Source organism: Stegostoma tigrinum, chromosome 2 (assembly GCF_030684315.1).
Source record: "Stegostoma tigrinum isolate sSteTig4 chromosome 2, sSteTig4.hap1, whole genome shotgun sequence".
NCBI classification, from domain to species: domain Eukaryota; kingdom Metazoa; phylum Chordata; class Chondrichthyes; order Orectolobiformes; family Stegostomatidae; genus Stegostoma; species Stegostoma tigrinum.
In genome coordinates this window covers 148,700,258-148,716,889 of record NC_081355.1, presented here as the reverse complement: position 1 = coordinate 148,716,889, position 16,632 = coordinate 148,700,258, and the positions used below count along the sequence as shown (strand labels likewise).

The window sequence follows — 16,632 nt, the reverse complement described above, 5'->3', positions numbered from 1 at the left end:
CCGAGAGTGGAATCGAACCCGTGTCCCCGGTACTGTGAGGCAGCAGTGCTAACCACTGAGTCACCGTTCCTGTTTTTGCTACTAAAGCAAATAACTTCACATGATACCGCATCTTTACAAGGGAAGAATGGAAATAAGAGAAAGAGATTACCAGTCGGAAGGATCGCAGCACAGACAGACCATCCACTCTGGCTAGGCCCAGCTCAACCAAGCTCAGGCAAACAATGATGCTGTCAAATATGTTCCAACCCTGCTGAAAGTAGTAGTAAGGATCCAAGGCAAGGATTTTTAAGACCATCTCAGCTGTGAAAATGGCAGTGAAGACCTGTTGGAGATAGGAGGTTGTTTCAGAGCAGTGACTTACAACAGACGAGACCTCACTCAAACTCCATCACATCCAACCCCACCTCCCATCACTGCCTGTCACCCTCATGCCCCCGCCTCCTGGGGAAGAACCCCACCAAGCCTGAGTGTGGCACAATCCTTAGTTGCCAAACAGTCGATATCCACGTGAGGCAGCACACCTCTGCTGAGCACTCCCAGCTCCCCAGAAACCTCTCTGCGTTTGTTTCTCAAACTGAATGAGATTCACTCAGTCTCATTTCTACAGGCAACAATTATCGCCAAGGAACTAGAAAGAAACTCAAAGCTGAGCAGTCGGACTAAATATTTACAACTCAAGCTGTGAACCTCCTGCCAATCAACACATTTACAAAGCAGGAAAACATTAACTCCCTCACAGCCCCCCAGTCCTTCACACTGAGTTTAATGAACAGGGTAGGAAAGGAACATACAGACACACATGCACACACACACACACACACACACACACACAGTCTCACACACACACACACACACAGGCACACACACACACGCGCGTGGAAACACACTCATTCACACAGACACACATACATATAGATATACGCAGACATAGATACACATATGCACAGACATGCAAACATGCACATATAGACACACACAGACACCCACAGAGGAACACAGATACACACACACACACATACACACACGTGTGTGCATGCAAACACACACACACACACCCACACACTCTCTCTCTCACACACACACACACACACACACACACACACACACACACACACACACACACACACAAACATAGACACACACCACTATATATACACAAGTACAGGCAGTCATAGACGCACACAGCATTACACGCACAATTCAGACATATACAAACAGAGACCATCACACAAACACATTGTTACACACACACACATCACACAGAGAGACAGACATGCACACACACACTATCACAGGCACACACAAACATACACACACATCAGACAGTCATACACATTCACACACAGAGACACACCACCACATATGTCATCACAGTCACGCACAGAGACACACAATTACAGTCATGTAAACAGACATACAAGCTCACATAAACTTATACAATTTCACACAGAGACAGGCATACCATCACATATCATTACAGACAGACAGATATATTATCTCTCTGACGCTCACACAAGCGTGTGCAAAATCTCACACACACAATCACATACAGAAATACACGCAGTAACGTATACGCTCATTTGCACAAGAGGCCAGAATTTGAGATCTCAAAGCAAATTGAGTAAAAAGGCTAGAGTTTCTCCTCAGACAGTCTGACCACACAACGTAGCTGTAATATAGGGCCAGCCAAGGAGTGGCCTGGACAGTGCTGTCAAATCACACTTCTCCTGTCACTTGCTACTCTTATCAGAACAAGCTACACGTTTGGGACTTGAGATTAAATTGCTTCAATAGCTGTGGCTAAGGCCATTCATTTCACACTGGAGCAGCTGAGTGCTTCTGTCCCAGTTCTGACAGCTGCTTAAAGGATCCTTGACTATTTGAGAGCTCTGGGGAGAGGAGGCAGCAGCAGGGAGCACAGTGAAACAAAGTCTGGCCTTCCATTCCACATTTCTCCTGGATGGGGTGAGACCGCGGAACTGACCACATGGAATGGCTGCGGCGAGGGCTGTACATACACTCAAGACAAATGTTGGATGAACAAATACAACTACATGAATTATGGACACAAAAACCAGGCTTGGGAATTCCGCAGTGAGGAGCTGACCTCCTGATTTCCAAAGCTTCTACTCCATGCACAAATGTGATAGAATGCATCCCACTTGCCTGATTAAATGCAACTCCAACAATACCATTCAGACAGACATCACTCAGGACAGAATGGCACCCCATTCACTGGCACCCCATCTAACACCTTGAACAACGGCGCGTGGTGGTACTGGGAAGGACATGGGCAGTAGAACACCACCCCCTGCACATTCCCCTCCAAGCCACTCACCATCCTGACTTGGAAATATATCGCCTTCACCGTCACTGGATCAAAATCCTGGAATTCCTTCCCTGAGGACATTGTGGATCTACCTACAGCATGTGGACTGCAGCGGTTCCAGGGGGCAGCTCACCACCACTTTGTAAAAGAGTGAAAGGGTATAGGTTTAAAGTGATGTGCAAGTGAGGAAAGGATAATGTGAGTTTCTGTTTACTCATGAGTAGTTAGGGTATAGAACGCACTCCCTGGAAATGAGGTGAAGGTAGATTCAACCGAAGCATTCAAGCGGGGCATTGGATGATAATTTGGGTATGGATGTAGTGTGCAGGGATATGGAGAAAAGGCAGGAGATCGGTACTCGATAACAATGCTCATTTGAAGCAGAGAGTTGTGAGAGCATGGAATGCGTTGCCAGCAGCAGTTGTGGAAGCAAGGTCATTGGGGACATTTAAGAGACTGCTGGACATGTATATGGTCACAGAAATTTGAGGGTGCATACATGAGGATCAATGGTTGGCACAACATTGTGGGCTGAAGGGCCTGTTCTGTGCTGTACTGTTCTATGTTCTATGTTCTATGAAGAGCTGGTACAGGTAGTTTGGGCCAAAAGGCCTCCTTTTGCACTGCCCTGTGATTCTCCAGGGAAGTTAGAGCTGGGAAACAAGTGTGGGCCCCTTCAGCAACACCTATGTGGCATGAGTAAAGCTCAGGAAGTTGGATGAAGTAAGGGGAGAAGTCTGCTCACCTCCTGACTCTCCAGAGCCTGTCCATCGCTGACAAGGCACAAGTCAGGAGTGTGATGGAATACTCCCCACTTGCCTGGATGGGTTCAGCCCCAACAGCACTCAAGAAGCTCAACACTATCCAGGACAAAGCAGCCTGCTTGATTGGCACCACATTCAACATACACACCCTTCCCTGCTGGCATCCAGCAGCAGCAGTGTATACCACCTGCAAATGGCACTATGGCATCTCGTCGAGGATCTTCCAACAGCACCGTATAAGCTCACAACCTCTGCCACCTGCACGGTCAAAAACAGCAGATACATGGGAGCACCAGCATTGGCAGGTTCCCCTCCAGTCATACACTGTCTCGTCTTGGAGATATGTCCCTTCACCAGGTGAGAATTCTGGAGTTCCCACCCTAACTGCACTCAGTCCGGGACCCCTAAGCACTGGAGTGGTTCAAGAAGACAGCTCCCCACCTCTTCTCCAGGGCAACAGGGGAGGGCGATAAATGCTGGCACGGTCAGTGATGCCCACATTTCATGAATAAATAAGAAAAAATAGGGTGACAGACAGGGATAAACAATGATATAGACACATCGAGCTGAGTGACGGCTTTCTGGAGCGTAATTGAGGATATAAGTGACTCCCTACTCTAGTGTGCAGATTTGCATCAGGTACATGCTTGTGGAGAGAGCACAATCTTCTCCTGGGTTTCACCAAGGCCATTCCTGTTCTCACTTCCCACCTCCCCGTTTCGCCAAGAGCAGAGAAAGCCCGAAATGAGAAAGTTACCAATGTGATTTGCATTTGTTGAACACGTGTGCGATTCACTCATGCTCAGGGTCTCTCAGACAAACAAATCTCTTCAGTTCAAAGGGTTTAAATGCTGAAAAACTCGAGCAACCATTAACAGCTGCTTGGAGTAGATGGTGATTCCAGCTCACTAAATAACTGTCCAATGTTACTGCTGATCCTTCACATCACACACACATGTACACACTGACATGGTCTCATCTCCAATAAACTTGTAGAGATATATCACAACATACACAGCTACCAACAAGGTATATGGGCTTTATTATTGTCTCACGCAGTGAAATACAGTGAAAAGCATTGTTTTGTGTGCTGTTTGCAAAGGGTCACCACTCCCTTGGATATATATTGACATTAAATTGCTGCAATAGCTTTGATATTTTTGATTCAGTATTCCATCTTTTCTGTTTTCTTCTCAGTATCCAATTGTTTGTCTAATGGTTCAGTTTCTGTTCACCGAATCGGCTGCAATTTCTTTGGATTTCCTTCCTCTTGTTTTTCATCTGATGTGTGTGTTTGTGTGTGTGTTTTTGTGTATTTGTCTGTGAGTGTGTACGTGTCTGTGTGTGTGAGCATTTGTACATGTATGTGTGTCTATGTGTGCATATCTGTATGTGTGCTCTGTGTGTGTGTCTGTGTGGGTGAGCATTAGTATTTGTTTGTGTGTCTGTGTGTGCATGTATGTGGGCCTCTGTGTCCATATGTGTATGTGTGTCTGTATGCTTATTTATGTTAAACCACCTAAACAAACACACAAACCCAAGGGAATGCACATATCAATACATTCACACAATGACACTTGCATAAATACTAAAGTATTTACTCATAGACATGAATGTGCAGAAAATGCATCCCATCACAAAATATGTCCCCTCCACCCATATATATATATATAGAGAGAAAGACACATACACACACGCGCGCGCGCACACACACACACACACACACACACACGCAAAGGTGCAGATGCAGACACACATGGATATCGGAACAACAACACACAACAAGATGTGAACATACACACACACAGACTCTTGAACACACCTTTACACAGCTGAACAGACACACATGCAGACACTTGCACATAGTGACTCATATACACAGGCAAACAGACACAGATGTCAGGAAAGATACACACACAGACATACACACAAATACACGTACAGACGCACACACGCATAGACACACAAACACAGACAAATGTGCACACATGGGCACAGACATACACATAAACACATACATACATACACATACATACATACACATACAGACAAAGCTACTGACAAACACAGATATGAAGACACACACACACACACACACACACAATGATGCAGACTCACACACATAGGCATTGATGCTCAAAAACATAGACTTAAATCTTAGATTTTCACAATTCCTTTGGTAATGATCTTAAAGTAAAACATGATTGCCTCCTTACCAGATTCCCAACGTACAGCATGTTATCAAATTCCTCGGACATGGGTCGGTGCTCCAAGGCCATGAACACAGTGTTCAAGACAATACAGATGGTGATCGCCAGGTCCAGGAAAGGATCCATCATGATATATTTCAATATCTTCTTCATTTTTATCCACAATGGGCAGCAGTTCCAGATGAGAAACGTTTGGGAAAAGTAATACCAACAGCGGGGATACTTCAGATGGGATTCTTCAAGTTCTAGGAGTGAAACAGGAGAGCAGGATTGGTGCTCAGCAATGAGGCCAACAGATCATTTGGAGCTGTGTCTCTCCTCACTATGCACCATGGAAGAAGGAGAGAGGCTTCTGGCACGGTCAGACCAGGCCGTGGTCACTCTAATTTGGTAAGGAGGAGTGTAGAGATGACAGGAGAGTGGCTGACTATTTGGCAACAGGAAAGAAGGTCCATGAACCCAGGATGGCTTGGAACTATTTAAAGGGGATGAAATTTCAGACACTTATTTAGTGAACAACAGGACAGTGGCTGACTCGAGCGAAAACCATAGTACCGTCGTGTATAGCTACTGCGGGATAAGAGCTAGGGAGACATGTTAGTAAGGTAGTAATAGTGGGTGATTTAATAGCCTGAGGAGTAGGCAGTTTAGTTTGGTCATGAGATTGTGAGTCCCATATGGCCTGTTGCGTCCTGGGTGCATGGGCTCAGGACCAAATGGAATGGCTGGATAAACATCTGGAAAGGGAAGGTGAACACCCAGTGGTTGTGGTTCATGTGGGAACCAACAACATAGGGAGGGACAGCTTGGATAACGGGAACTGCAGATGCTGGAGAATCTGAGATAACAAGGTGTGGAGCTGGATGAACACAGCAGGCCAAGCAGCATCAGAGGAGCAGGAAAGCTGGTGTTTCGGGCCTAGACCCTACATGAGAAACGTCCAGCTCTACACCTTGTTATCCTGGAGGTCACACAGGATCAGTTTCAGGAGTTAGGGAGTGGTTTGAAACATAGGATGTCCAGCACAGTAATCTCAGAAATGCTCCCTGTGCCACCAGCCTCACCACTTCGACAAAGGCAGATCAGGGAGGTAAATGTGGGACTTGAGGAATGGCACAGAAGGGAGGGTTTAGATTTTTTGGGACATTGGACTCACTTTTGGAAAAAGAGAAAGCCTTTCAGAAGAGGTAGGCTTGAGCTGTGCTGAAAAGGCACTAATCTCCTGGTGAAGGGAGTAAATAGTTTTTTTTCACTTGAGGGAAATGTACATTACTAACAAAAAAAACCCGAAAGATCTGTGGATGCTGTAAATCAGGGACAAAAACAAAGTTGCTGGAAAAGCTCAGCAGGTCTGGCAGCATCTGTGAAGGAGAAAACAGAGTTAATGTTCTGAGTCCAGTGACCCTTCCTCAGAATCACTGGCTGGGCAGCATTTATTGTCTGTCCCTATTTGCCTTTGAGAAGGTGTTCGTATGAGGCCTTCTTGAAACACTGTGGCCCTCACTGTAGGGGGAATGGATTTAAACTTGTAAGGCAAGGGGTGTGGACCAACAAATGGGCCTAGTTTTGGGCAAAAGAGAGAGAAAATGGTGAATGGAGAAAAGGAAGTAATGGAAGGCTTGAGCATTGACAGTAAACAAAGAAATGTCAACATCCAATGGGCAAATAAAAGACAAGGGCAGGTTATATTGTGTGTACGTAAATGCGTGGAGCATCATGAACAAAACTGGGGAGCTGGAACAGATATTTCTCTGGGGAATATGACATAGTAGCATTGATAGAAATGTGGCTCGAGCCAGAAGGAAGTTGGATACTTTGCACCCTGAGTTGTAAGGCATTTAGGAGAAACAGAGTGGGTAAAAAGGGAGGAGGTGTAGCAGTCTTGGGCAATGATAGTATTATTGCCCTTGAACAAGATGCAGTTCCTGAATCTGAATCTATATGGCTAGAAGAAACAGGAAGGCATGCAGTGACCTTGTGGGAATTTATTATGGATTTCCAAATAATGGGAAGAAAGTAGAAGACAGCATTTTTAGGCAAATAATGGAAACCTGTAGGACAAGTAGAGTTGTGGATAAGTTGGTGCTTTTAGTTACGTTAGGGTAGATTGGGGAAATGGCAGTGTCTAGGACATGGAAGTGGACAATTCCTACAACGTGTGCTGCAGAACTTTCTGGAACAGTACATATCCAGTCTTACCAGGGAGGAACTTATACTGAATCTCGTTCTATTAAATGAGGGAAATGAAGTGGACATCATCAAAGTGGGGGAGCATTCGAGAAATACTGAGCATAACACAATATGGTTCAATATCGTTCTCTGATGAAGGGTCTAGGCCCAAAACGTCAGCTTTTGTGCTCCTGAGATGCTGCTTGGCCTGCTGTGTTCATCCAGCCTCACATTTTATTATCTTGGTTCAATAACAAGTTGGAAAAGGATAAACATCAGTCAATGATTAAGATCCCAGACTGAAAGAGGGCATATTTTAAAAATCTCAAAGTTGAACTGGAGCATTAATGGGAAACAAATTTTGGTAGATAAGACATGGAACATAGAACATAGAACAGTACAGCACAGAACAGGCCCTTCAGCCCACAATGTTGTGCCAACCATTGATCCTCATGTATGCACCCTCAAATTTCTGTGACCATATACATGTCCAGCAGTCTCTTAAATGACCCCAATGACCTTGCTTCCACAACTGCTGCTGGCAACGCATTCCATGCTCTCACAACTCTCTGCGTAAAGAACCTGCCTCTGACATCCCCTCTATACTTTCCACCAACCAGCTTAAAACTATGACCCCTCGTGCTAGCCATTTCTGCCCTGGGAAATAGTCTCTGGCTATCAACTCTATCTATGCCTCTCATTATACATGCATACATGAGGATCAATGGTTGGCACAACATCGTGGGCTGAAGGGCCTGTTCTGTGCTGTACTGTTCTATGTTCTATGTTCTATGTCTTATCTACCAAAATTTGTTTCCCATTAATGCTCCAGTTCAACTTTGAGATTTTTAAAATATGCCCTCTTTCAGTCTGGGATCTTAATCATTGCCTGATGTTTATCCTTTTCCAAGACAGTGGATGAAAAATGGGAGAATTTGAAGAGAGATGAATAGAGTGCAAGCTAGGTATACACGCATGAGAAATAAATATGGGCTATCTGAAGCAAGAGCACACTGTCTGACTAAGGAGACTGATGCTAAAATAAGGGAAATAAAGGAGACATATGATGCATACTGGAATAATACAGCAATAGAAATCGGGAAGAGTATCTCAAATGCAAGAGAGATGCAAAGGCTAGAATAAGGAAGGCTAAAAGGAAGCAGCAGGAAAGGATGGCAGGCTTAATTAAAAGATACAGTAAAATGTTCTTCAAATACATTAGTAGTAAAAGATTCGTGGAATATAGAGTGGGGTCCCAAAGGAACAAGAAGGGAAAGCTGCTCACTGAACAAAGAATGTGGCAGAGGCACTGAACGAACATTTAGCTTCTGTATTTAGCAAATTAGAAGATGGTGACAATGACCTAGTTGTAAAAGTGGTGTCGAGGAACTGAGCAGAATAGTGATACGTAAAGGAGGAATGCTGATAAAAGCTGGCAGCACTCCAGGTAGAGAAGTCACCAGATCCAGATGGGATGCTTCCTAGATTCCTGAGAGAGTTAAGTGATCAAATTGCAGAACTGTTGATAGAAACTTTCCAGTCCTCTCTGAACACAAGGTTAGTCCCAGGGTAGTGGAGGATTGCAAATGTGACACCATTGCTTAAGAGAGGGACAAAGGATAACCCACAAAACTATAGACCTGTCAGTCTGAAATCAATCGTGGGAAAACTGATGGAGGACATTATATAGAATAGCGTAAATATACCCTTAGAGAAAAATAAGTTAATACTGGACAGTCAACATGGCTTTGTCAAGGGCAGGTCTTGTCTGACAAATATAACAGAGATATTTGACAAGGTGACACAGCCAATAGATAAGGATAGTGCTGTGGATGTCGTATATTTGGACTTTCACAGCGCATTTGCTATGGTGCCTCATGGCAGGTCGGTTGGCAAGTTAGAAATGATTGGGTTTGATAGGTCCTTGGCAACATGGATTACAAACTGTCTGAAAGATAGGGAACAAGCGCTGGGTATAGATGGGTGTTTCTCAGACTAGAGTCGAGTTGAAAGCGGTGTTCCCCAGTGATTGGTGTTGGGAATCTTGACTTTTCTGACTGATAGAAATAATTTACAGATCAGACTTGAGGGCTAAATCTTTAAAAGAGCAGATGTACTGAGCTAGGGAAAATACTAAATTGTGAGAATGATGCTGCATGACTTCAGAAAGACATTGGCCAAATGGGCAGATACCTGGCAATGAATTTCAATGCAGAGACATGTGAGGTAATGTGTCATGGTAGAAGCAACATGGAGAGACAAGACAGGCTCAGTAGTAAAACTTTGAGGGGAGTGCAGGAGCAGAGGGACCTCATGATTCAGATGCATGATTCTTTGGAGGTGGCAGGCAAATCGAAACAGTCCTTAAGAAAGCTTATAGGATACACAGAAAGATTAGAGAGATTGGACTTATTCTCCGTGGAACACAGAAGGTTAATAGATGATCTTATGAGGAATTCAAAATGACGAACGTTTTCGACAGAGTAAAGAAGCTTATTTTGTTGTTAGGATTTGGAATGGTGCTGCCTGGGAGAGTGGTGGTGGCAGATTCCAGCAGAGGTTTCAAAAGATAGCTGGAGATATGTTTGCTAGTGATGAGTTTAGAGGCGTACAGAGTTTTGCTGGAGCGTGGGACATGCTGGATAGCTCTTTTGAGCACCAATACAGACACGGTGGGTTAAATGGCCTCCTTCTGATCTATAAAATTCTATAACTCTATGACTTTAGTGATAATGGGAACTGCAGATGCTGGAGAATCCAAGATAATAAAGTGTGAGGCTGGATGAACACACCAGGCCCAGCAGCATCTCAGGAGCACAAAAGCTTCTGAAAGGTCTGAATATTCTGGGTGTAGAGGTGGTCACGGTTGGGGCCAAATTGGGAAGGCTGAAATGTAGACTGTAGTCCATTGGGGATGATCCGGTTCCGCAGGCAGGTGCTGAGGAAGGTGATGTGGCTGTGGTACCTGGTTTGCTTCAGGACATGGTCGAGCAGTTTCAAGGCCGAAGAGATTACAAGAGAGTTGCAATGGGAGAAAGATTCCCTGAGGTTGGTCCAGAGGGAGGAGGGTAACTTCTTCAGGTTAGGCATCCCTGGAAGAAGCTTCGCAGAGAGGTTAAAATTGTATCAGTGATAATGGGAACTGCAGATGCTGGAGATTCCAAGATAATAAAATGTGAGGCTGCATGAACACAGCAGGCCAAGCAGCATCTCAGGAGCACAACTCTATGACTTTATGCGTGTTTCTCATGGGGAGTCCAAATAAAGCTAAAATACGCAGAAAGCATTGGGTGCCTGAGTACATGTGAGGTACTATGGAAATGCAATTTCTTTCCTACAGTCTCCATGTCTTGGTTCCCAAACGGTGATATTCTGCTCAACATTGAACCATTGATGTCCACATCCAAAATGGTGTCTAACAGCAGACTGGACCTGAACACAAACGTGGTAACCATTTCATAGAATCATAGAAGCTAGCAGTAGGCCATTCAGCCCTTCGAGCTGGCTCTGCTAGTCAATATATTCGTAGCAAATCATCTATCTCAAAGCCATATTGCTGCTTTCTCTCTGTACCACTTGATGAATTTAATGTTTAAAAAAAATTGACCCTCTCTCTGGTCTCCCAGCCACAGGAAGGATGTTACATGGAACATAGAACATAGAACATTACAGCACAGTACAGGCCCTTCGGCCCTCGATGTTGTGCCGACCTGTCATACCGATCTCAAGCCCATCTAACATACACCATTCCATGTACGTCCATATGCTTATCCAATGACGACTTAAATGTACCTAAAGTTGGCGAATCTACTACTGTTGCAGGCAAAGCAATCCATTCCCTTACTACTCTCTGAGTAAAAAAACTACCTCTGACATCTGTCCTATATCTTTCACCCCTCAATTTAAAGCTATGCCCCCTTATGCTCGCCGTCACCATCCTAGGAAAAAGGCTCTCCCTATCCACCCTATCTAACCCTCTGATTATTTTATATGTTTCAATTAAGTCACCTCTCAACCTTTTTCTCTCTAATGAAAGCAGCCTCAAGTCTCTCAGCCTTTCCTCATAAGACTTTCCCTCCATACCAGGCAACATCCTAGTAAATCTCCTCTGCACCCTTTCCAAAGCTTCCACATCCTTCTTATAATGCGGTGACCAGAACTGTACGCAATACTCCAAGTGCGGCCGCACCAGGGTTTTGTACAGCTTCACCATAACCTCTTGGTTCCAGAACTTGATCCCTCTATTAATAAAAGCTAAAACACTGTATGCCTTCTTAACAGCCCTGTCAACCTGGGTTGCAACTTTCAAGGATCTGTGTACATAGACACCGAGATCTCTCTGCTCATCTACACTATTAAGAATCTTACCATTAGCCCAGTACTTTGCCTTTCGGTTACTCCTACCAAAGTGCATCACCTCACACTTGTCTGCATTAAACTCCATTTGCCACCTCTCAGCCCAGCTCTGCAGCTTATCTATGTCCCTCTGCAACCTACAGCATCCTTTGTCACTATCCACAACTCCACCGACCTTAGTGTCGTCTGCAAATTTACTAACCCATCCTTCTACGCCCTCATCCAGGTCACTTATAAAAATGACAAACAGCAGTGGACCCAACACCGACACTTGCGGTACACCACTAGTAACTGATCTCCAGGATGAACATTTCCCATCAACTACCACCCTCTGTCTTCTTTCAGCAAGCCAATTTCCAATACAAACTGCTATATCTCCCACAATCCCATTCCTCCGCATTTTGTACAATAGCCTATTGTGGGGAACCTTATCGAACGCCTTGCTGAAATCCATATACACCACATCAACCAGTTTACTCTCATCTACCTGTTTGGTCACCTTCTCAAAGAACTCAATAAGGTTTGTGAGGCACAACCTTCCCTTCACAAAACCGTGCTGACTATCCCTAATCAATTTACTCTTTTCTAGATGATTATAAATCCTATCCCTTATAACCTTTTCCAACACTTTACCAACAACTGAGGTAAGGCTCACTGGTCTATAATTACCAGGGTTGTCTCTACTCCCCTTCTTGAACAGGGGAACCACATTTGCTATCCTCCAGTCATCTGGCACTATTCCTGTAGACAATGATGAGTTAAAGATCAATGCCAAAGGCTCGGCAATCTCCTCCCTGGCTTCCCAGAGGATCCTAGGATAAATCCCATCCAGTCCAGGGGACTTATCTGTCTTCACCCTCTGTAGGATTTCTAATACCTCTTCCGTGTGAACCTCAATCCCACCTAGTCTAGTAGCCTGTATCTCAGTATTCTCCTCGACAATATTGTCGTTTTCTAGATTGAATACTGTTGAAAAATATTCATTTAGCGCTTCCCCATCTCATCTGACTCCACACACAACTTACCACTACTATCATTGATTGGGCCTAATCTTACTTTCGTCATTCTTTTATTCCTTAAATATCTATAGAAAGCCTTAGGGTTTACCCTGATCCTATTCGCCAACAACTTCTCATGTCTCCTCCTGGCTCTTCTGAGCTCTCTCTTTAGGTCTTTCCTGGCTACCTCGTAGCCCTCAAGTGCCCTAATGGAGCCTTCACATCTCATCCTAACATAAGCCTTCTTCTTCCTCTTGACCAGAGATTCTACCTCCTTCGTAAACCACGGCTCCCGCACTCTACAGCTTCCTCCCTGCCTGACAGGTACATACTTATCTAGGACACACAGGAGCTTTTCCTTGAATAAGCGCCACATTTCTAATGTGCCCATCCCCTGCAGTTTCCTTCCCCATCCTATGCTCCCTAAATCTTGCCTAATCTCATTGTAATTGCCTTTCCCCCAGCTATAACTCTTGCCCAGTGGTATACACCTATCCATTTCCATCACTAAAGTAAACATAACAGAATTGTGATCACTATCACCAAACTTGAAAGGGTTCAGAAAAGATTGACAAGGATGTTGCCAGGGTTGGAGGGTTTGAGCTACAGGGAGAGGCTGAATAGGCTGGGGCTATTTTCCCTAGAGCATCTGAGACTGAAGGGTGACCTTTACAGAGGTTTATAAAATCATGAGGGGCAGGGATAGGGTGAATAGCCAAGATCTTTTCCTGGGGTGGGGGAGTCTAAAACTAGACGGCACAGGTTTAAAGTGAGAGGGCAAAGATATAAAAGGGACCTAAGGGTCAACTTTTTCACACAGAGGGTGGTGCATGTATGGAAGGAGCTGCCAGAGGAAGTGATGGAGGCTGGTACAGTTACAACATTTAAAAGGCATCTGGATGGGTATATGAATAGGAAGGGTTTAGAGGGATATGGGCCAAATGCTAGCAAATGCGACTAGATTAATTTAGGATATCTGGTCAGCATGGCCAGTCCTCCCTAACCTGCGCATCTTTGGACTGTGGGAGGAACCCGGAGCACCCGATGGGAAACCACGCAGACACGGGGAGAATGTGCAAACTCCACACAGACGGTCACCCGAGGGTGGAATTGAATCTGAGTCCCCTGCGCTGTGAGGCTGCGGTGCTCACCACTAAATCTGGAGAATATAGAGTCAGTTTTCTCGATGTCTCATCACAAGATTTACAGGGCTAATGGTAAGATTCTTAGCAGTGTAGCTGAGCAGAGAGATCTTGGTGTCCATGTACACAGATCCTTGAAAGTTGCCACACAGGTTGACAGGGCTGTTAAGAAGGCATACAGTGTTTTAGCTTTTATTAATAGAGGGATCGAGTTCCGGAACCAAGAGGTTATGGTGAAGCTGTACAAAACTCTGGTGCGGCTGCACTTGGAGTATTGTGTACCAGTTCTGGTCACCGCATTATAAGAAGGATGTGGAAGCTTTGGAAAGGGTGCAGAGGAGATTTACTAGGATGTTGCCTGGTATGGAGGGAAGGTCTTACGAGGAAAGGCTGAGGGACTTGAGGCTGTTTTCGTTAGAGAAAAGAAGGTTGAGAGGTGACTTAATTGAAACATATGAAATAATCAGAGGGTTAGATAGGGTGGATAGGGAGAGCCTTTTTCCTAGGATGGTGACGGCGAGCACGAGGGGGCATAGCTTTAAATTGAGGGGTGAAAGATATAGGACAGATGTCAGAGGTAGTTTCTTTACTCAGAGAGTAGTAAGGGAATGGAACGCTTTGCCTGCAACGGTAGTAGATTCGCCAACTTTAGGTACATTTAAGTCGTCATTGGATAAGCATATGGATGTACATGGAATAGTGCAGGTTAGATGGGCTTCAGATCGGTATGACAGGTCGGAACAACATCGAGGGCCGAAGGGCCTGTACTGTGCTGTAATGGTCTATGTTCTATGTTCTAAGATAATCAGGCCGTCCAGGGAACAGTGTTCAGTTACTATCATGACAGGCAACATTCATAAGCTTTGACAGCCAGTAGTATTCTTATTGAGTGTAGTGTAGGAGATAGAGATCCAGCACTCTGTACAATGCACAGCTATAAACACTGTGCACCTCACTGTATTGATCTTTGTAATGTCAGATATACAAAATAGCATGTCTTATTTATTAGGGACTCGGGTTATAGAAAGCACTTGGGAAAATGAAAGTAACAAGCAGGAAAGGATTATTACTGAGTTTGAATGTTTTTTTTACAAAATCATAGAAACATAGAAGATAGGAGCAAGAGGAGGCCATGCGGCCCTTCCAGCCAGCTCCACCATTCTTCACGATCATGGCTGATTGTCCAACTCAATAGCCTAATCCTGCTTTCTCCACATAACTGTTGATCCCATTCATCCCATATCTTATATCGAGTCGCCTCTTGAATATATTCAATGTTTCGGCATCAACTACTTCCTGTGGTAATGGATTCCACAAGCTCACCACTCTTTGCGTGAAGAAATGTCTCCTCGTCTCCATCCTAAATGGTCCATCCCGACTCCTCAGATTGCAACCCCTGGTTCTGGACACACCCACCATCGGGAACTTCCTCCCTGCATCCATCCTGACCAGTCCTGTTAGAATTTTATAAGTCTCTATGAGATCCCCCCACCTCATTCACCTGAGGGTGAATCCTAAGCAGTCCTAACCTGGTTAATCTCTCCTCACACGTCCATCCCGCCATCCCCGGAATGAGCCTGGTAAACCTTCGCTGCACTCCCTCGAGAGTAAGAGCATCCTTCCTCACAAAAGGAGACCAAAACTGTACACAATGTTCGAGGTGTGGCCTCACCAAGGGTCTGTAAAACTGCAACAACACATCCCTGCTCCTGTACTTGAACCCTCTCGCAATGAAGGCAACATACCATTTGCCTTCTTTACCTCCTGCTGCACCAGTACGTTACCTTCAGAGACTATGCACAAATCAGTCCTGGACGTTTTTGGCTGGGGCAGCATTTGTTGTCCATCCCTAATTGCCCAGAGGGCGGTCAAGAGTCAACCATATATTGCTGTGGGTCTGGAGTCACATGTAGATGAGATCAGATAAGAACAGCAGTTTTCTTCTCCAAAGGGTATTCACAAACGAGATGGGTTTTCCCCCTAACAATCAATAATGGTCTCATGGTTGCCATTTGAGTCCAAATTCCAGACTTTTTTAAAATTGATTGAAGCCCCACCATCTGCGATGGCAGGATACAAACTCAGGACCCCAGAACATTACCAGGGTTTCTGGATTAAAACTCGCTCAGAGATAGTACGAACTGCGGATGCTGGAGTCTGAGATAATGCAGAGTGGAGCTGGAGGAACACAGCAGGCCAGGCAGCATCAGAGGAGCAGGAAAGTCGACATTTCAGGTCAGGGCCCTTCTTCAAGAAAAACGGGGTCCCGACCCAAAACGTCAGCTTTCCAGCTCCTCTAATGCTGCCTGGCCTTCTGTGTTCCTCCAGCTCCACACTCTGTTACCTCTGGAATAATAGTGTTGTGATAATACCACTCGCCCATTGCCTCCCTTCAGATGATGGTGGTAAATTGCTTTCTTGAATTGGTGCAGTCCATTAGGTGTGGAGACACCCACACTACTGTAAGGGAGAGACTTCCAGGATTTTGACCCAGTGACAGCGGAGGAATGGTGATATATTCGCAAGTCAGGATGGTGAGTGCCTTACAGGGGAACTCAGGGGGTGATGTTCATATATATCTGCTGTATGTGCTGAGTCTTAATGTAATCACCAGAAGTAATTCTGCTTAGATCATTACTAACTGTTCAGCTCCACAAAAGC

General features: G+C 44.9%; 1 protein-coding gene across 8 annotated transcripts in view; it reads right to left on the bottom strand.

The window, feature by feature from the left end:
• The window catches only part of scn5lab (sodium channel, voltage gated, type V-like, alpha b), a 432,064-nt gene that overhangs the window by 212,836 nt on the left and 202,596 nt on the right, over positions 1-16,632 (bottom strand). For all 8 annotated transcript variants that reach the window (XM_059640055.1, XM_059640086.1, XM_059640082.1 and 5 more), the window contains 2 exons: positions 5,313-5,551; positions 152-325 (listed from right to left, as the gene is read on the bottom strand). In XM_059640055.1, the coding sequence (XP_059496038.1) occupies positions 152-325; positions 5,313-5,551 (413 nt within the window). The remainder of the gene's footprint in view (positions 1-151; positions 326-5,312; positions 5,552-16,632) is intronic.